The 21,527-nt window shown below is 45.3% G+C and overlaps 1 protein-coding gene across 3 annotated transcripts in view; it reads left to right on the top strand.

The window, feature by feature from the left end:
* IFT81 (intraflagellar transport 81) overlaps nucleotides 1-16,347 on the top strand; it is a 230,547-nt gene extending 214,200 nt beyond the window's left edge. For all 3 annotated transcript variants that reach the window (XM_077292909.1, XM_077292904.1, XM_077292913.1), the window contains exon 19: nucleotides 15,610-16,347. In XM_077292909.1, the coding sequence (XP_077149024.1) occupies nucleotides 15,610-15,792 (183 nt within the window). In that variant the 3' untranslated portion in view covers nucleotides 15,793-16,347. The remainder of the gene's footprint in view (nucleotides 1-15,609) is intronic.
* The last annotated feature ends 5,180 nt before the right edge of the window (nucleotides 16,348-21,527 follow it).

The raw sequence follows: 21,527 nt of genomic DNA, 5'->3' as shown, positions 1-21,527 counted from the left end.
CCTGCCCCCCATATATCCATCCTGCCGCCCCCCCTAATATCCATCCTGGTCCTTTTTTCTTGCTCCCCCCATATATCCATCCATTCCTGCCGCCCCCTTATATCTATCCTGGTCCTTTTTTCCTGCCCCCCAAATATCCATCCTGCCACCCCCTTATATCCATCCTGGTTCTTTTTTCCTGCTCCCCCCATATATGCATCCATTCCTGCCGCCCCCTTATATCCATCCTGGTCCTTTTTTCCTGCTCCCCCATATATCCATCCTGGCCCCTTATCCTGGATTCATGGAGAGACAGAGACAGACCGAGAGACAGACAGAAGATTCCTCTTACCTTCCTGCTCTCTCAGCGTCGGGCGGCGTCCTTATCCTCTTCTCTGCAGGTCGGCGCAAACATGGTAAATTGGCCTAGCAGAGGCCGGCGACTGATGTGCGTCCATGGCATGTGGCGCATGACACTGACGTCATACGCCGGAGACGATGGGTGCACACTTGACAGCTACTATTGGGACGTGCGACCCCGTGGTTCAGGTAATGACCGCTGCCTGCGCGCGCCCCTGCACTTTTTCTGTTTGCGCTTTTAAAGGGCCCGTGCCCCTAAAAACCGCAGACTTTTTCCACCCCCTTCTTCTTCTCCTCTCCTGCCCCCAAAGACAACTGGAGTAAGATTTGTGGAAAGGTGCACAGGAGCGCACATCATTCAGATGCTCCTGATTCTTTAAGTCTTGTGCGCCTCTTAAAGGGAGTCTGTCACCCCCAAAATCGTAAATGAGCTGCGGCCACCGGCATCAGGGGCTTATCTACAGCATTCTGTAATGCTGTAGATAAGCCCCCGATCTAACCTGAAAGATGAGAAATAAAGGTTATATTATACTCACCCAGGGGCGGTCCCGCTGCGGTCCGGGTCCGATGGGCGTCGGTCCGGTCCAGCGCCTCCTATCTTCATCAGATGACATCCTCTTCTTGTCTTCCTGCCACTGCTCCGGCGCAGGCGTACTTTGTCTGCCCTGTTGAGGGCAGAGCAAAGTACTGCAGTGCGCAGGCATGGGCCTCTCTGACCTTTCCCGGCGTCTGCGCACTGCAGTACTTTGCTCTGCCTTCAACAGGGCAGACAAAGTACGCCTGCGCCGGAGCCGCGGCAAGAAGAGGACGTCATCTGATGAAGATAGGAGGCACTGGACCGGACCGCGACGCCCATTGGACCCCGACTGCAGCGGGACCGCCCTTGGGTGAGTATAATATAACCTTTATTTCTCATCTTTCAGGATACATCGGGGGTTTATCTACAGCATTACAGAATGCTGTAGATAAGCCCCTGATGCCGGTGGGCGCAGCTCATATACGATTTTGGGGGTGACAGATTCCCTTTAATGAATCAGGAGCATTTGACTGTAGCATGCCCCCTCATCAAGACCAGCATGAAAATCAGTCTTGATGAATAAGGGCCATACTTTGGAAAAGCCTTAAATACAAATATATGAGATGTCAATACTTTTTTAGCTAGCTTCTCAAGAAGAGAAAATTGTTAGGATCACAAACTTCACTAAAGCAAACTCACTTTTAGGAAAAAAAAAAGTATGCAAATATTACGCTACATTTTCTGGAAAGTACTTAGAAATTATTAGTATACATTGTTTAAAATATTGATTTTCCTTTTAAAACAAAGCGAAATATAAAAATGACTCGGATGTGCGGGATTCTTTATTTTCCTATGTCTATTAATAGTAGCTGGGCCTTTATCATAACCTAAAGCAACTGTAGCCAAGCAGTACTTGCTGTGCTCTTCAGATAATGTCTGTTTCCCATGCCCTCTGTTGGATAAACCAGCTTTTCTCAAGTTTTAAAGCTGTATGATTGTTCTATGAAACCCCCATTCTGTAGTGCAGACTGTGAGAAACAATTGTGCTTGCTTTTGGGTAGAGGCTGAAGGTTGTGACGTCAGCAGAGGTTCCTGCAATGATTCATCAGCTGTAATGTGATCCTTGTCGGTTGCATTTCATATAAATAATGGAAAGTCACTCTCCATGGAGACACTGTGCACTCACAACACCTTTTTCATCATCCCAATTATAAGTCACACCTGTTCTTCAGACTGCTCAAATCCTATTAGGGAAAGGCAGGTCCTGGCAGTGTTAAGCTTCTATGTATGTATCTGCGGTTGGAAAATACTATCCCACATTCTTAGGCACAAATTAATAGGTGCTTTAGTACAATAGCAAAACCCTCCATCCAAATAGTATGAATAAACACACTCACAATTATATCAGTGGTTGTAAGATCACTATATATAGCAAAAGTTATATAGTCAGAGTTAATGAGAGTGCAGGTTTATTATGTATAATTATATCATCTGGTAGATGTCCTCATAAGGCATACAGGTGATTCTCACAAAATTAGAATATCATCAAAAAGTGAATTTATTTCAGTTCTTCAATACAAAAAATGAAACTCATATATTATATAGCATCATTACAAACAGAGTGATCTATTTCAAGTGTTCCTATCTGTTAATGTTGATGATTATGGATTACAGCCAGTGAAAACCCAAAAGTCATTATCCAAGTAAATTAGAATAATTAACAAAAAACACCTGCAAAGGCTTCCTAAGTGTTTTAAAAGGTCCCTTAGTCTGTTTCAGTAGACTCCACAATCATGGGGAAGACTGCTGGCTTGACAGATGTCCAGAAGGAGGGTAAGCCACAAAAGGTCATTGCTAAAGAAGCTGGCTGTTCACAGAGTGCCCTATTCAAGCATATTAATGGAAAGTTGAGTGGAAGAAAAAAGTGTGGTAGAAAAAGGTGCACAAGCAACCGGGATAACGCAGCCTTGAAATGATTGTTAAGAAAAGGCAATTCAAAAATTTGGGTGAAATTCACAAGTAGTGGACTGCTGCTGGAGTCATTGCTTCAAGAGCCACCACACAGACATATTCAGGACATGGGCTACAGGCGTCGCATTCCTTGTGTCAAGCCAGTCATGACCAATAGACAATGCCAGAAGCGTCTTACCTGGGCCAAGGAGAAAAAGAACTGGACTGTTGCTCATTGGTCCAAGGTATTGTTTTGACATGAAAGTAAATTATGCATTTAATTTGGAAATCAAGGTCCCAGGGTCTGGAGGAAGAGTGGAGAGGCACACAATCCAAGCTGCTTGAGGTCTAGTGTGAAGTTTCCACAATCAGTGATGGTTTGGGGAGCCATGTCATCTGCTGGTGTAGATCCACTGTGTTTTATTAAGACCAAAGTCAGTGCAGCCGTCTACCAGGAAATTTTAGAACACTTCATGCTTTCCTCTGCCGACAAGCTTTTTTGGAGATGGAAATTTCATTCTCCATCAGGACTTGGCACCTGTCCACACTGCCAAAAGTACCAATACCTGGTTTAAAAACAACATCACTGTGCTTGATTGGCCAGCAAACTCGCCTGACCTTAACCCCGTAGTGAATCTATCGGGTATTGTCAAGAGGAAGATGAGCGACACCAGACCCAACAATGCAGATGAGCTGAAGGCTGCTATCAAAGCAACCTGGGCTTCCATAACACCTCAGCAGTGCCACAGACTGATCACCTCCATGCCATGCTGCATTGATGAAGTTTTTGATGCAAAAGGAGCCCCAACTAAGTATTGAGTGCATTTACTGAGCATACATTTAAGTTGGCCAACATTTCAGATTTTAAAATCATTTTTCAAGCTGGTGTTATAAAGTATTCTAATGTACTGAGATAATGACTTTTGGGTTTTCATTGGCTGTAAGCAACGTCAGACTGGAGCACCTTGGACCCACCAGAGAAAATCATTCTTGGGGCCCACTATGTAACTTCATAGAAGTAAATACAAGACCACCGACTGAGTGGTTAAACGCACTAATATCAGGTATAATATAAGGTAGTACGCGTCTTAATTATGTAGCAGGGGTTGGGGTAGCCCCCTCATAGAATGTAATGTAGCCACCCTCATTGAATACAATGTAGCCCCCCTCATTACCCTCTCCACCACCTCCATCATTGTTCTCCCCCTGTACCACATCATTGTCCTCATCACCACCTCCATCATTGCCTTCTCCTCCACCACCCTCATCATTGCCCTTTCCATCTCCTCCATCATTGCCTTCTCCCCATCATTGCCCTTTCCACGACCTCAATCATCGCTTTCTTCCCCCACCACCCCAATCGTCCTTTCCATCACACACATCATTGCCCTCTCCACTACCTACACACACACCTCTCTCTGTACATTCCCAAACAGACACACACACCGCACCACTCACCTCTCTGTCCATTCCCCAGCGGCATCTGCATCACCGGCAGCTGACATCATCCAGCTGCGCTGCTGTGTCAGACAAGAAGCGCGGGCAGGAAGTAGGACGGATCCCTTCCCGCCGCACATGAGAGCAATCTGGCCAGGGTCCCCCCAGAGCCTTGGGGCCGGATAATCAGACCAGATTGCGCTCAGTGTTAGTCACCTGCAGGGGCCCCCCTCTACTTCCTGGCCCCAGTGCGGAAGCATCGGCGTTACATGCAGTTGCAGTATGTTAGCCGCAGCCTGCAGCTAACACTGCCAGCTATAACAGTGAAATTAATATTCACCCCTCTTCACGCCCATGGGGCCGTGGGGAGGAGTGAATATTCATTTCTCTTTAGCAGCGGAGACAGGCTTCTGCCTCCTGTCTTCCGCTGCTGCTCTGCTGGCTCTGACTCACGGGCCCCATAGCGGCTGCATGGTGTGCCGCTATTAGCAACATGCCACTGGCTGAGGGCCCCTGGAGTAGCAGGGGCTCTAGGCAGCTGCCAACCCTATATGCCAGCAGGTGTCATTGCCTGTATAACACTGTATTACATTATGGTGTTCTCAGATTAGGTGGTTATAACCTGATGACCGATCCCCTTTAAAAAAAAAAAAAGATAACAGCTTTATTAAGGGTCGTCAGAAAGAGCCCCGTTGGCCAGTGTGTCTGTAGGTCATCTTTTGGCTGCTATGGTTGGGGTTAACATGGTACTCATTGCCCCATTTAAGTAAATTTGTCTCTAGAATCAACCCTTGTAACCCATCTATATTGGTATACAGGTCATAGAAAGTGGAATAAAATGATACCTTGATAGCTGTGATCAAATGTCTTGTTCCAGAGAATCTATGTTGTTCTCAATATGTACAGTAAATGAGATGTTAAGATCTGTGGGCCGGACACAGATCTCCCTGAGAATTTGCCTCCCGGATTTATTATAAATGAAAGGGGGCGTTACCAGTTTGAGACAGGTAATGACTGACAGTCTCACATTGTTAATGCCCCTTTTCATGTAAAATAATCTCTGGAAGCGGATTATCATGCAGATCAATATCCGGCCCATAGTCCTGAACAGCTCATTTACATATAAGAAAAACATGGATTTCTTTAGAATAAGACATCGGATCACAGATATCAATGTATCATTCAAGTCAGCTTCCCATGACCTACATGCCCATAGAGAATTCTTACAATGGTTGATCCTACTGACTGATTCCCTTTAACACTTTCACGACGTATAGGTACGTCATAGGTCGCCTCCCTCTGTTTGATGCGGGCTCTGGCTATGAGTCCGCATGTTTTCCGGATATGACAGCTGATTTCATCAGCTGACATGTGCCCCTAACAGCCGCTGGTGAAATCTCTGACAGCAGAATTTAATCCCTTTCTGAAATCAGATGTAATAATCCGTCCATGTGACCTGGGCTTATTTGAACATGGATGGATTGTTACGTCTGCGTGATCGCCTGAGCACATGGGTGGTGAACGGGCAATTGCCGCTGGGTGTCAGCTAATTCTGATAGCTGATACCCAGCACTAAGTGCCAGGAGCGGTCACAGATCGTTCCCGGCACTTTAACTTCCAAAATGCTGATATCAAACACAGTCGCAGCATTCCGGTTGCCGGCAGAGGGCTGACAGCCCCTCTGCCTTGGGATTGGAGACCCCGCAGCGTGATGCGGGATCCGGATCGTTGACATAGTGATCGGATGTCGTCAAGACGACATCCAGGTCACCAGAGCTAGGAAACATGCTGATCATGCGCAGTGCATGATCAGCAAGTCTCTCTGTCAGTGCAGAGCTGACAGTTTCTACAGCATGGGGATGCTGCTACATCTCCATGCTATAGAAGCGATCAGCCTGTAAAAAATGATAGTCCCATAGTGGGACAGAATAAAAAAAGTTAAAGGGAATCTGTCACCCCAAAAATCTTATATGAGAGAAGGCCACCGGCATCAGGGGCTTATCTACAGCATTCTGTAATGTTGTAGATAAGCCCCTGATGTAACCTGAAAGTTAAGAAAAACAGGTTACATTATACTCACCCAGGGGCGGTCCCGCTGCAGTCGGGGACCTTTGTCAAAGTTTTAAAAAAAATTGGATCTAATTTTTTGTGAAAAAAAAGTTAAATGTTTGTTTTTTTAATTCCTGTGAAGCACCTGAAGGGTTAATAAACTTCTTGAATGCGGTTTTGAGCAGCTTGAGAGGTGCAGTTTTTAGAATGGTGTCACTTTTGGGTATCTTCTATCATATAGACCCCTCAAAGTGACTTCAAATGTGATGTGGTCACTAAAAAAAAATGGTTTTGTAAATTTTGTTGGAAAAAATGAAAAATCTTTGTTCAACTTTTAACCCGTATAATTTCCTAACAAAAAAAAATGTTGGTTACAAAATTGTGCTGATTTAAAGTAGACATGTGGGAAATGTTGTTTATTAACTATTTTGTGTGACATATCTCACAAATTTTTCACCATTTCGTTTTTTTCTCACAAATAAATGCAAGTCATACCGAAGAAATGTTACCACTATCATGAAGTACAATATCTCACAAAAAAACTATCTCAGAATTACTGGGATCCGTTGAAGGGACAGTGGTCAGAATTTTAAATATTGGCCTGTCATTAATGTGCAAACTACTCTCGGGTGTAAAGGGGTTCATATGGCCGCGCCGGAAGCTAGCCATAAGACCTGCCCATCGGCGCTCCTGTCACATGATCGCGGAGCTCCAATACAGGGGTGGGATTCGGCCAGTTCTCCCCGGTTCGATGGAACCGCTTGTTAAAAAAGCAGCCGGTTCCCTGAACTGGGGAGATTCAGAGCCACGATCCGGTACCACGCCTCCCAACCATCCCGATTTTGCGAGGGTCCCGCACTGCAGAGCCGCATCCCTCCACTCGCAGAGATCCGCACACCACATACATGGCTGCCCCTGCTCTGTGCACAGGACCTGTGATGAGGTCACAGGAGGGGAGGAGTCAGGAGTCACATGATCAAGGTACTCTGTGTATTGCAGGACTCTGGCTTGCTGTCATGGTGATGAGGGTAAGCTTATGTGTGGGGTCAGGAGGGGTTTAGAGTGTGGATGTAGCAGAGCCGTATGTGTATCAGGTACACAGCACGTAGGCGGGTGTGTATAAGGTGTATGAAGCGGAGCCGAGTGTGTGCAAGGTGTACGGAGCAGAGCCGTGTGTGTACAAGGTGTACGGATTGGAGCCGTGTGTGTATGAGATGTACGGAGCGGAGCCGGGTGTGTGAGGTGTACGGAGCAGAGTTGTGTGTGTTTGAGGTGTACGGAGCGGAGCCGTGTGTGCATGGAAAGGAGCCGTGTATGAGGTGTACGGAGTGGAGCCGGGTGTGTATGAGGTGTACGGAGCGGAGTTGTGTGTGTATGAGGTGTACGGAGCAGAGCCGGGTGTGTACGAGGTGTAAGGAGCGGAGCCGTGTGTGTATGCATACGGAGCGTAGCCGGGTGTTTGAGGTGTAAGGAGCGGAGTTGTGTGTATGCGGTGTACAGAGCATAGCTGGGTGTGTATGAGGTGTATGGAGCAGAGCTAGGTGGGTACGAGGTGTACGGAGCGGAGTTGTGTGTGTATGAGGTGTACGGAGCATAGTCGGGTGTGTGTGAGGTGCACAGACCATAGCGGGGTGTGTACGAGGTGCACAGAGCGTAGGTGGGTGTGTACGAGGTGTACGGAGTGGAGCTGTGTGTACGAGGTGTACGGAATGGAGCCATGTGTGCAAGGTGTACAGAGCGTAGCTGGGTGTGTACGAGGTGTACTGTTATGGACCTGGTGGTTAGGAGCACCCGAAATGACCTGATGGTTAAAATGGAAAAACCTGGGACAAGCTCTGAGGAAGTGGTAACTCTACTGACCGCAATCCCTAATCCTATCACACACACTAGAAATAGCCGTGGAGCGTACCTAACTCTCCCTAGACGCCTCTTCACAGCCTAAGAGCTAACTACCCCTAAAGATAGAAATAGCAGCCTACCTTGCCACAGAGAAATTCCCCAAAGTAAGGTAGCCCCCCACAAATATTGACTGTGAGTTAAGAGGAAGTAACGAACACAGGAATGAAACAGATTTTAGCAAAGGAGGCCGAATCTTCTCTAGACAGACAGAGGATAGGAAAGGGAACTATGCGGTCAGTAATAAAAACTACAAAAACCACGCAGAGTGTGCAAAAAAGACCTCCACACCGACTCACGGTGTGGAGGTGCAGCTCTGCACCCCCAGAGCTTCCAGCTAGCAAGGAAATATCATAATAGCAGGCTGGACTGAAACATAGCATGTACTGAGAAATATATTAAAAAACCAATGAACAGCAAATGAACTAGCGAGGACTTAGCTTCTGCTGGAGTAGACAGGTCATCTGAGAAATCCAAGAGAGATCTGAACCAGTACTGAGACATTGACCGCTGGCATGGACTAAAGACCTGGGCAGAGCTAAATAGGGAAGCCAGCAGAAGCAAATAACGAGAGCAGCTGAGAAAGCCAACCTCAAAGATCACCAGTTCCACTCAAAGCCACCAGAGTGTGTCCAAGGACAGAACTCACCAAAGTACCATTCACGACCACAGGAGGGAGCCCGAGAACGGAATTCACAACAGTACCCCCCCCTTGAGAAGGGGTCACCGAACCCTCACCAGAGCCCCCAGGCCGATCAGGACGAGCCAAATGAAAGGCATGAACCAAATCGGCAGCATGGACATCGGAGGCAACAACCCAGGAATTATCCTCCTGACCATAGCCCTTCCATTTAACCAGGTACTGAAGCTTCCGTCTCGAAATACGAGAATCTAAAATCTTCTCCACCACATACTCCAACTCCCCCTCAACCAACACCGGAGCAGGAGGATCAACGGAAGGACCCATAGGCGCCACATATCTCCGCAACAATGACCTATGGAACACATTATGGATGGCAAAAGAAGCTGGAAGGGCCAAACGAAACGACACAGGATTGATAATTTCAGAAATCTTATAAGGACCAATGAAACGAGGCTTGAACTTAGGAGAAGAAACCTTCATAGGAACAAAACGAGAAGACAACCAAACCAAATCCCCAACACGAAGTCGGGGACCAACACAGCGACGGCGATTAGCAAAACGTTGCGCCTTCTCCTGAGACAACGTCAAATTGTCCACCACGTGAGTCCAAATTTGCTGCAACCTGTCGACTACAGAATCCACACCAGGACAGTCAGAAGGCTCAACCTGCCCTGAAGAAAAACGAGGATGAAAACCAGAATTACAAAAAAAAGGTGAAACCAAAGTAGCAGAACTAGCCCGATTATTAAGGGCGAACTCGGCCAATGGCAAGAAGGTCACCCAATCATCCTGATCAGCAGAGACAAAGCATCTCAGATAGGTCTCCAAGGTCTGATTAGTTCGTTCGGTTTGGCCATTTGTCTGAGGATGGAACGCTGAAGAAAAAGACAAATCAGTGCCCATCTTAGCACAAAAGGACCGCCAAAACCTAGAAACAAACTGGGAACCTCTGTCCGACACAATGTTCTCCGGAATGCCATGCAAACGAACCACATGCTGAAAAAATAATGGAACCAAATCAGAGGAGGAAGGCAATTTAGGCAAGGGTACCAAATGGACCATCTTAGAAAACCGATCACAAACCACCCAGATGACAGACATCTTTTGAGAGGAAGATCAGAAATGAAATCCATGGAAATATGCGTCCAGGGCCTCTTCGGGACAGGCAAAGGCAAAAGCAACCCACTGACACGAGAACAGCAAGGTTTGGCCCGAGCACAAGTCCCACAGGACTGCACAAAAGAACGCACATCCCGTGACAAGGAAGGCCACCAAAAGGACCTAGCAACCAAATCTCTGGTACCAAAAATCCCAGGATGACCAGCCAATACTGAACAATGAACCTCAGAAATAACCCTACTAGTCCATCTATCAGGGACAAACAGTTTCTCCACTGGACAGCGGTCAGGTCTATCAGCCTGAAACTCCTGCAGCACCCGCCGCAAATCAGGGGAGATGGCAGACAAAATCACCCCCTCTTTGAGAATACCAGCCGGCTCAGAGACTCCCGGAGAATCAGGCAAAAAACTCCTAGAAAGGGCATCAGCCTTCACATTCTTAGATCCCGGAAGGTATGAGACCACAAAATCGAAACGGGAGAAAAACAGTGACCATCGAGCCTGTCTAGGATTCAACCTCTTGGCGGACTCGAGGTAAGTCAGATTCTTGTGATCTGTCAAGACCACCACGCGATGTTTGGCTCCCTCAAGCCAATGTCGCCACTCCTCGAATGCCCACTTCATAGCCAACAACTCCCGATTGCCGACATCATAATTACGCTCAGCAGGCGAAAACTTTCTAGAAAAGAAAGCACACGGCTTCATCAAAGAGCCATCAGAACTTCTCTGAGACAAAACAGCCCCTGCCCCAATCTCAGAAGCATCAACCTCGACCTGAAAAGGGAGCAAAACATCTGGCTGACGCAACACAGGGGCCGAAGTAAAACGACATTTAAGCTCCTGAAAAGCCTCAACGGCCGCAGAGGACCAGTTCACCACATCAGCGCCTTTCTTCGTCAAATCAGTCAAAGGCTTCACCACACTAGAAAAATTAGCGATAAAGTAACGGTAAAAATTAGCAAAGCCCAGGAACTTCTGAAGACTCTTCACAGATGTAGGTTGAGTCCAATCATAAATGGCCTGAACTTTAACAGGGTCCATCTCGATAGTAGAAGGGGAAAAAATGAAGCCCAAAAAGGAAACCTTCTGAACTCCAAAGAGGCATTTAGACCCCTTCACAAACAACGCATTAGCACGAAGGACCTGGAACACCATCCTGACCTGCCTTACATGAGACTCCCAATCATCCGAAAAGACCAAAATATCATCCAAATATACAATCATGAACCTATCCAGATACTTCCGGAAGATGTCGTGCATAAAGGACTGAAACACAGATGGGGCATTAGAAAGCCCGAATGGCATCACCAGGTACTCAAAATGGCCCTCGGGCGTATTAAATGCTGTTTTCCATTCATCGCCCTGTTTAATACGCACAAGATTATACGCCCCTCGAAGGTCAATCTTGGTAAACCAGCTAGCCCCCTTAATCCGAGCAAACAAATCAGACAACAGAGGCAAAGGGTACTGAAATTTGACCGTGATTTTATTGAGAAGGCGGTAATCTATACAGGGTCTCAGAGAGCCATCCTTCTTAGCCACAAAAAAGAACCCCGCTCCCAACGGTGATGAAGACGGGCAAATATGTCCTTTCTCCAAGGACTCCTTTACATAACTCCGCATAGCGGCATGTTCTGGCACAGATAAATTAAACAGTCGGCCCTTAGGGAACTTACTACCAGGAATCAAATTAATAGCGCAATCCCAGTCCCTATGAGGAGGTAGGGCACTGGACTTGGGCTCATCAAATACATCCTGGTAATCCGACAAAAACTCAGGAATTTCAGAAGGAGTGGAAGAAGAAATTGACATCAAAGGAACATCAGTATGTATCCCTTGACAACCCCAACTAGACACAGACATTGATTTCTAATCCAGTACCGGATTATGAACCTGTAACCATGGCAAACCCAACACGACAACATCATGCAAATTATGCAACACCAAAAAGCGAATACTTTCCTGATGTGCGGGAGCCATGCACATGGTCAGCGGAGTCCAGTACTGGGGTTTATTCTTGGCCAATGGCGTAGCATCAATCCCCCTTAAGGGAATAGGAATTTGCAAAGGCTCCAAGAAAAAACCACAGCGCCTGGCAAACTCCAAGTCCATCAAATTCAGAGCAGCGCCCGAATCCACAAATGCCATAACAGAGTAGGACGACAATGAGCAAATCAGAGTAACAGATAAGAGAAATTTAGGCTGCACAGTACTAATGGTGACAGACCTAGCTAACCTCTTAGTGCGCTTAGGACAATCAGAGATAGCATGAGAGGAGTCACCACAGTAAAGACACAGCCCATTCTGACGTCTGTGTTCTTGCCGTTCAGCTCTGGTCAAAGTCCTATCACATTGCATAGGCTCAGGCCTTTGCTCAGAGGACACCGCCAAATGGTGCACAACTTTGCGCTCACGCAAACGCCGATCAATCTGAATGGCCAAATACATTGATTCATTCAGACGTGGGGAACCCCACCATAACATCTTTAAGGGCTTCAGAAAGACCCTTTCTGAAAATTGCTGCCAGGGCACACTCATTCCATTGTGTAAGCACAGACCACTTTCTAAACTTCTGGCAATATACTTCTGCTTCATCCTGACCCTGACATAGTCAGCAAGATCTTTTCTGCCTGATCCACAGAATTAGGTTCATCATAAAGCAATCCAAGCGCTAGAAAAAATGCATCTACATTAAGCAATGCAGGATTTCCTGGCTCAAGGGAGAACGCCCAGTCTTGCGGGTCACCACGCAACAAAGAAATAACAATCTTTACTTGCTGAATGGGGTCACCAGAAGAGCGGGGTTTCAGAGCAAGAAACAGTCTGCAATTATTTTTGAAATTCAAAAATTTAGATCTATCCCCAGAAAACAAATCAGGAATTTGAATTCTAGGCTCTAACATCGGATTCTGAACTACATAATCTTGAATACTCTGTACCCTAGCAGCGAGTTGATCCACACAAGAGGACAAACCCTGAATATCCATATCTACACCTGAGTCCTGAACCACCCAGAGGTTAAGGGGAAAAGAAAGACAAAACCAGCAGCAAAGAAAAAAAAATTGACTCAGAACTTCTCTTTTCCCTCTTTTGAGATGCATTAACACTTTGTGGGCCAGCTGTACTGTTATGGACCTGGTGGTTAGGAGCACCCGAAATGACCTGATGGTTAAAATGGAAAAACCTGGGACAAGCTCTGAGGAAGTGGTAACTCTACTGACCGCAATCCCTAATCCTATCACACACACTAGAAATAGCCGTGGAGCGTACCTAACTCTCCCTAGACGCCTCTTCACAGCCTAAGATCTAACTACCCCTAAAGATAGAAATAGCAGCCTACCTTGCCTCAGAGAAATTCCCCAAAGTAAGGTAGCCCCCCACAAATATTGACTGTGAGTTAAGAGGAAGTAACGAACACAGGAATGAAACAGATTTTAGCAAAGGAGGCCAAATCTTCTCTAGACAGACAGAGGATAGGAAAGGGAACTATGCGGTCAGTAATAAAAACTACAAAAACCACGCAGAGTGTGCAAAAAAGACCTCCACACCGACTCACGGTGTGGAGGTGCAGCTCTGCACCCCCAGAGCTTCCAGCTAGCAAGGAAATATAATAGCAGGCTGGACTGAAACATAGCATGTACTGAGAAATATATTAAAAAACCAATGAACAGCAAATGAACTAGCGAGGACTTAGCTTCTGCTGGAGTAGACAGGTCATCTGAGAAATCCAAGAGAGATCTGAACCAGTACTGAGACATTGACCGCTGGCATGGACTAACGACCTGGGCAGAGTTAAATAGGGAAGCCAGCAGAAGCAAATAACGAGAGCAGCTGAGAAAGCCAACCTCAAAGATCAGCAGTTCCACTCAAAGCCACCAGAGGGTGTCCATGGACAGAACTCACCAAAGTACCATTCACGACCACAGGAGGGAGCCCGAGAACGGAATTCACAACAGTGTACGGAGCGGAGCCGTGTGGGTACGGAGTGGAGCCGTGTGTATGAGGTGTACGGAGCAGAGCTGTGTGTGCAAGGTATATGGAATGGAGCCGCGTGTGTAGGAGTAATTATGTGTGGCCATTATACTGTACGCAATATCGTGTGGCCATTATACTGTACCCAGCATCGAGTGTGGCCATTATACAGTATGGAGTATCATGTGTGGCCATTATACAGTATGTAGTATCATGTGTGGCCATTATACAGTATATGGAGCATCATGTGGGGCCATTATACAGTATGGAGCATCATGTGTGGCCATTATACAGTATGGAGCATCATGTGTGGCCATTATGCAGTATGGAGTATCATGTGTGGCCATTATACTGTACATAGCATCATGTGTGGCCATTATACAGTATTGAGCATTATGTGGGGCCATTATACAGTATTGAGCATCATGTAGGCCATTATACAGTATGGAGCATCATGTGTGGCCATTATACAGTATGGAGCATCATGTGTGGCCATTATACAGTATGGAGTATCATGTGTGGCCATTATACAGTATGGAGCATCATGTGGGGCCATTATACTGTACATAGCATCATGTGTGGCCATTATACAGTATTGAGCATCATGTGGGGCCATTATACAGTATTGAGCATCATGTGGGGCCATTATACAGTATGGAGCATAATGTGTGGCCATTATACAGTATGGAGCATCATGTGTGGCCATTATACAGTATGAAGCATGTGTGGCCATTATACAGTATTGAGCATCATGTGGAGCCATATTTTTTTTTCTAATTATTGTTTATGCAATAGTGTGATCCGCAGTGCTAAATGGCTGTGGTTGGGACATGGATATGGGTGTGACTAGTTGTAAAATGGGTGTGGCCAGAGGCGTGGCCTAAAATTTGCCTGCGTGCGCCGCTAACTTTATCCCTCTTTCCCTTCTTCAAAAGTTGGGAGGTATGGTTTGACTGTGCCCCTACTTGTATATGTTTGAGGAAAAGGTGTGTGTAAATGGGTGTGGCTTAAAAAATGGGTGTGGTTTTCCTACGCACAAACACAGAACCTGTTGTTATAAATTTGAATCCCACCCCTGCTCTAATGGGTTGGTATGACAACTCGGGGTCTGCAGGATACCCCTGTAGTTGTTATTGCTGCTCTGCTATGAGTGTCGCCCAGTGGCCAGCGTTCATAGCAGATGAGCATTTCTGCTACACATAGCAAAGTTGAAGTCCTGCTATGTGTAGCACAAGCGATCAGAAGATCGCAGCTTCAAGTCTCCTATGGATACTATTGAAGCAGGTAAAAAGTAGAAAAAAAATGTTTTAAAAAATATGAACGTTCAAATCGCCCCCCTTTTGCCCCATTCCAAATAAAACAAAAATAAAAACCACGTATTTAGTATCACCCCACTCAGAAACACCAGCTCAAAATATAAAAACAATCCGATCGGTAAAACACATCACGAGAAAAAAATATCAAAATGCCAGAATTACTTTTTTTTTTTTTTTGTGCGATAACAGACAATCAAAGCTGAAAATCCCAAGGTCGTGAAGGGGTTGATTGGTTGAATGCCATCCCGTGACTGCATGTGCGCTAGTTCAGTATACAACACTGCTAAAATTGGCAAAGCAAGGAAAAATATATCCTGGAAAATTCAATTTTACAAGTTGTTTTATTTTGTTTTTGTCTTTTTTTTTTTACAGAAATTAAGAGAAAAGCAAAAATCTATACGAGAAAGCCATGGACCTAACATGAAACAAGTGAAAATGTGGAAAGATTTTGAACAGCTGATGGAATGCAAGAAAATGTGTTTTCTTAAATCGCAAAATCAGTCTTCAACTGAGCGCATTATTCAAGAAGGAGGAGAAGACCGGCTCATCTTATAAACACTTGTACATTTCCAGATGTCCTTACTCTATATTTAAATGACGGACTTCCAATGTATTTGTGCGCACAAAAAAGGTCTTTGTAGATTATAATTTTGCCTGAATTTGATCTGGTGTATCCTGTTCGCTGATTCTCTCCTCTCTAGCGCAGTCCCCAGTAGTTCATGCAGCTGATCCAACACAGATGATCTGAAAATGTGTAAATGATCAGACCTTTTTTTCACGGGGCCTAGTAAACAGTTGATTTATCTGAAAGTGGTTTTCCAAGTAGTGAACACAGATGTCTCAGGAACATGACAGCTACTAATGACTATGAGCCCAAAGGCAGTGGGAGAACGTCATTTCTTGTCATACATTGATGCTTGTCAAACAATAGCTTGTATAGTAAAAGAGCTTGCATGCCAATACAGGAGAGAAACTATTATGTATTTGTCTGAAAAATGTTTGTCCTATTGCTTCTATCCCTGCTTATGTGTATGCTGTATTTTCAGTTAGATCTGCATGTTTGCTGATCAGAATTAAAAAAAGAAAAATTCTAAATACAACAGAAGTTAATGATGACAGTTCTCTTTATTTCTAAGAGAAACTTCAATTAAAGTGAGTTTTCTGTATTAGCTACTAATGGAACGTTTGTGTAATGTAAGGCAGTGGCGTTTCCTCCATTGAATTTAGTAAGACAGTGACCCAGGCAAATTAAATCAAACCTCCTTTATTGTCCAAATACTGCACACATGAAATCGCTCACCTCTGGATCGCAGAAGGGAATATGTAAATAAGTCCAGTGCTGCTGGCACTTGCACCCCAGCTGCCATGTTCGTCCATGTCGCTGGCTTTAACCTGTGTTAGCTTTACACAGCCATGCGTACAACCACAGCACCTTCAGCTCTTCTGCATGTGAAATTCAAACACAAAAACTGACACACCCAAACTTTTACTGCAGGTTTAAATGAAAATCATGGCCATGGGCCATGTGTAAGACTCAGAATGGAGGGAGAGATCCGTCCCACTACCATCCTACAGATCTCTCCAAAAATACTCGAATAACGAGTATAATAAGAGTCAATTAAAAAGCCAAGCTTTTTTCCGTAAGACCCTACAAAGAGGTCTGGGGGGCAGTGAAAATGTACAAATGGATGGGAATAGTGCTGAATGGAAGGAGGACAGCAAGGGGAAGACCTGGGGAAGACCTATGGAAGCATCTGTGAATCCCAGATCTCAGTTGAGAACAGTGGTGTCACACATTCCAAAAAGACAAGAAATTGCATTTTACAAGAATAATTTTTCCCATATTAGGGTATGTGTCCACGTTCAGGAAACGCTGCGTGTTTGACGCTGCGTGGGGCCGCAGCGTCAAACACGCAGCGTCCAGATGTTCCAGCATAGTGGAGGGGATTTTATGAAATCCCGTCTCCACTATGCGTGGTAACACATAACACGCATCTGTCGGCCCTGCGACTCCGGACATGCTGCGCGTCTTTTAAGATCGCAGCATGTCCGTGTACCTTGCGGCGCCGCTGCGCCGCCGCAAGGTATAACACAGGGCCCTATGTGTGGGGTGCGATGATCCCGGATGTGTGCAATGAACACATCCGGCATCATCGCATCACAGAAGGGGGCGGGGCTTAGCGCCGAGCGGGTTTGCCGCTCCGACCAAACCGCTGGCCATCCTGAAGGTGGACACGTACCCTAAGGGCTTGTCTATAAGGCAAACTTAAAAAAAAAAAAAAAAGATTAACCCCTTCATGACCTTGGGTTTTTCCATTTTTCCGTGTTCGTTTTTCTCTCCCCTCCTTCCCAGAGCCATAACTTTTTTATTTTTCCATTAATATGGCCATGTGGGGGCTAATTTTTTGCGGGACGAGTTGTACTTTTGAACGACATCATTGGTTTTACCATGTCGTGTACTAGAAATCGGGAAAAAAATTCCAAGTGCGGTGAAATTGCAAAAAAAGTGCAATCCCACACTTGTTTTTTGCTTGGCTTTTTTGCTAGGTTCACTAAATGCTAAAACTGACCTGACATTATGATTCTCCAGGTCATTACGAGTTCATAGACACCTAACATGACTAGGTTCTTTTTTATCTAAGTGGTGAAAAAAAAATCCAAACTTTGCTAAAAAAAAAAAAAAATTCCGATACTCGTAGCGTCTCCATTTTTCATGATCTGGGGTCAGATCAGGGCTTATTTTTCGTGTGCCGAGCTGGCGTTTTTAATGATACCATTTCGGTGCAGATACGTTCTTTTGATCGCCCGTTATTGCATTTTAACCCCTTCATGACCCAGCCTATTTTGACCTTAATGACCTGGCCGTTTTTTGCAATTCTGACCAGTGTCCCTTTATGAGGTAATAACTCTGAAACGCTTCAACGGATCCTAGCGAATCTGAGATTGTTTTTTCATAACATATTGGGCTTCATGCTAGTGGTAAATTTAGGTCGATAATGTTTGCGTTTATTTGTGTAAAAAATGGAAATTTGGCGAAAATTTTGAAAATTTCGCAATTTTCAAATTTTGAATTTTTATTCTGTTAAACGAGAGAGTTATGTGACACAAAATAGTTAATAAATAACATTTCCCACATGTTTACTTTACATCAGCACAAATTTTGGAAACAACATTTATTTATAAGGGTATAAAGGGAAGTTATAAGGGTTAAAATTTGACCAGCGATTTCTCATTTTTACAACGAAATTTACAAAAACATTTTTTTTAGGGACCACCTCACATTTGAAGTCACTTTCAGGGGTCTATATGGCTGAAAATACCCCAAAGTGACACCATTCTAAAAACTGCACACCCCAAGGTGCTCAAAACCACATTCAAGAAGTTCATTAACCCTTCAGGTGCTTCACAGCAGCAGAAGCAACATGGAAGGAAAAAATTAACATTTAACTTTTTAGTCACAAAAATTATCGTTTACCAACAATTTTTTTATTTTCCCAAGGGTAAAAAGAGAAACTGGACCCCAAATGTTATTGTACAATTTGTCCTGAGTACGCCGATACCCCATATGTGGGGGGGAACCACTGTTTGGGCACACGACAGGGCTCGGAAGGGAAGGAGTGCCATTTGAATTTTTCAATGAAAAATTGGCTCCAATCTTTAGCGGACACCATGTCGCGTTTGGAGAATCCCTGTGTACCTAAACATTGGAGCTCCCCCACAAGTGACCCCATTTTGGAAACTAAACCCCCCAAGGAGCTTATCTAGATGCATAGTGAGCACTTTGAACCCCAGGTGCTTCACAGATAGATCCGTAAAAATGAAAAAGTACTTTTTTTTTCACAAAAAATTTCTTTTAGCCTCAATTTATTCATTTCCACATGTGCAACAGGATAAAAGGGATCCTAAAATTTATTGGGCAATTTCACCTGAGTACCCTGATACCTCACATGTGGAGGTAAACCACTGTTTGGGCACACGGCAGGGCTCGGAAGGGAAGGAGCGCTATTTGACTTTTTGAATGAAAAATTAGCTCCAATCGTTAGAGGACACCATGTCGTGTTTGGAGAGCCCCTGTGTGCCTAAACATTGGAGCTCCCCCACAAGTGACCTCATTTTTGAAACTAGACCTCCCATGGAACTAATCTAGATGTGTGGTGAGTAGGGTTGAGCGACTTTTATTTTTATAGGATCGGGTCGGGTTTCACGAAACCCGACTTTCTCAAAAGTCGGGTCGAGTGAAATCGGCCGATCCTATAAAAAAGTCGGAGTCGGGGTCGGCCGAAACGCGAAACCCAATGCAGTGCAATAGGATACTATGGTTCCCAGGGTCTGAAGGAGAGGAAACTCTCCTACAGGCCCTGGGATCCATATTTAAGTGTAAAATAAAGAATTAAAATAAAAAATATTGATATACTCACCCTCTGACGAGCCCTGGTAGTAATCGGCATCTTCCGTTCCTAAGAATGAGCGCGTTCAGGGCCTTAGATGACGTCACGGCTTTGTGATTGGTCGCGGCGGCCCACGTGACCGCTCAGCGACCAATCACAAGCCGTGACGTAATTCTCTCAGGTCCTAAATTCCTCATTCTAGGAATTTAGGCCATGAGAATTACGTCACGGCTTGTGATTGGTCGCTGAGCGGTCACGTGGGCCGCCGCGACCAATCACAAAGCAGTGACGTCATCTAAGGCCCTGAACACGCTCATTCTTAAGAAGGAAGGCTGCCGGAAAGAAGCAGGGCACGTACGAGGGTGAGTATATACCTAATAGGAATATACTCACCCTCGGCTTCTTTCCGGCAGCCTTTCTTCTTAAGAATGAGCGCGTTCAGGGCCTTAGATGACGTCACGGCTTTGTGATTGGTCGCGGCGGCCCACGTGACCGCTCAGCGACCAATCACAAGCCGTGACGTAATTCTCATGGCCTAAATTCCTAGAATGAGGAATTTAGGACCTGAGAGAATTACGTCACGGCTTGTGATTGGTCGCTGAGCGGTCACGTGGGCCGCCGCGACCAATCACAAAGCCGTGACGTCTTCTAAGGCCCTGAACGTGCTCATTCTTAGGAACGGAAGATGCCGATTACTACCAGGGCTCGTCGGAGAGGTGAGTATATCAATATTTTTTATTTGAATTCTTTATTTTACACTTAAATGTGGATTCCGATACCGATTTCTGATATCGCAAACATATCGGAACTCTGTATCGGAATTCCGATACCAGATTCAGAAGATCGCCGACCTCATGGCCGACCCCACACAGGGGTCGGGTCGGGTTTCATGAAACCCGACTTTGCCAAAAGTTGGCGACTTCTGAAAATGGTCGACCCGTTTCGCTCAACCCTAGTGGTGAGCACTTTGAACCCCCAAGTGCTTCACAGAAGTTTATAACGCAGAGCCGTGCAAATAAAAAATCATTTTTCTTTCCTCAAAAATTATTTTTTAGCAAGCAATTTTTTATTTTCACAAGAGTAACCGGAGAAATTGGACCTCAATATTTGTTGCCCAGTTTGTCCTGAGTACGCTGATACCCCATATGTGGGGGTATACCACTGTATGGGCACACGTCAGGGCTCGGAAGGGAAGTAGTGACGTTTTGGAATGCAGACTTTGATAGAATGGTCTGCGGGCATCATGTTACGTTTGCAGAGCCCCTGATGTGCCTAAACAGTAGAAACCCCCCACAAGTGACCCCATTTTGGAAACTAGACCCCCCAAGGAACTTATCTAGATGTGTGGTGAGCACTTTGAACCCCCAAGTGCTTCATAGAAGTTTACAACGCAGAGCAGTGAAAATAAAAAATAATTTTTCTTTCCTCAAAAATTATGTTTTAGCAAGCAATTTTTTATTTTCACAAGGGGAACAGGAGAAATTGGACCTCAATATTTGTTGCCCAGTTTGTCCTGAGTACGCTGATACCCCATATGTGGGGGTATACCACTGTATGGGCACACGTCAGGGCTCGGAAGGGAAGTAGTGACGTTTTGGAATGCAGACTTTGATGGAATGGTCTGCGGGCGCCACGTTGCGTTTGCATAGCCCCTGATGTGCCTAAACAGTAGAAACCCCCACAAGTGACCCCATTTTGGAAACTAGACCCTCCAAGGAACTTATCTAGATGTGTGGTGAGCACTTTGAACCCCCAAGTGCTTCACAGAAGTTTACAACGCAGAGCTGTGAAAATAAAAAATCATTTTTCTTTCCTCAAAAATTATGTTTTAGCAAGCAATTTTTTTATTTTCACAAGGGGAACAGGAGAAATTGGACCCCAATATTTGTTGCCCAGTTTGTC

Source organism: Ranitomeya variabilis, chromosome 1 (genome assembly GCF_051348905.1).
Source record: "Ranitomeya variabilis isolate aRanVar5 chromosome 1, aRanVar5.hap1, whole genome shotgun sequence".
Lineage (NCBI taxonomy): Eukaryota > Metazoa > Chordata > Amphibia > Anura > Dendrobatidae > Ranitomeya > Ranitomeya variabilis.
This window is presented reverse-complemented; position numbering and strand designations above follow the sequence as displayed.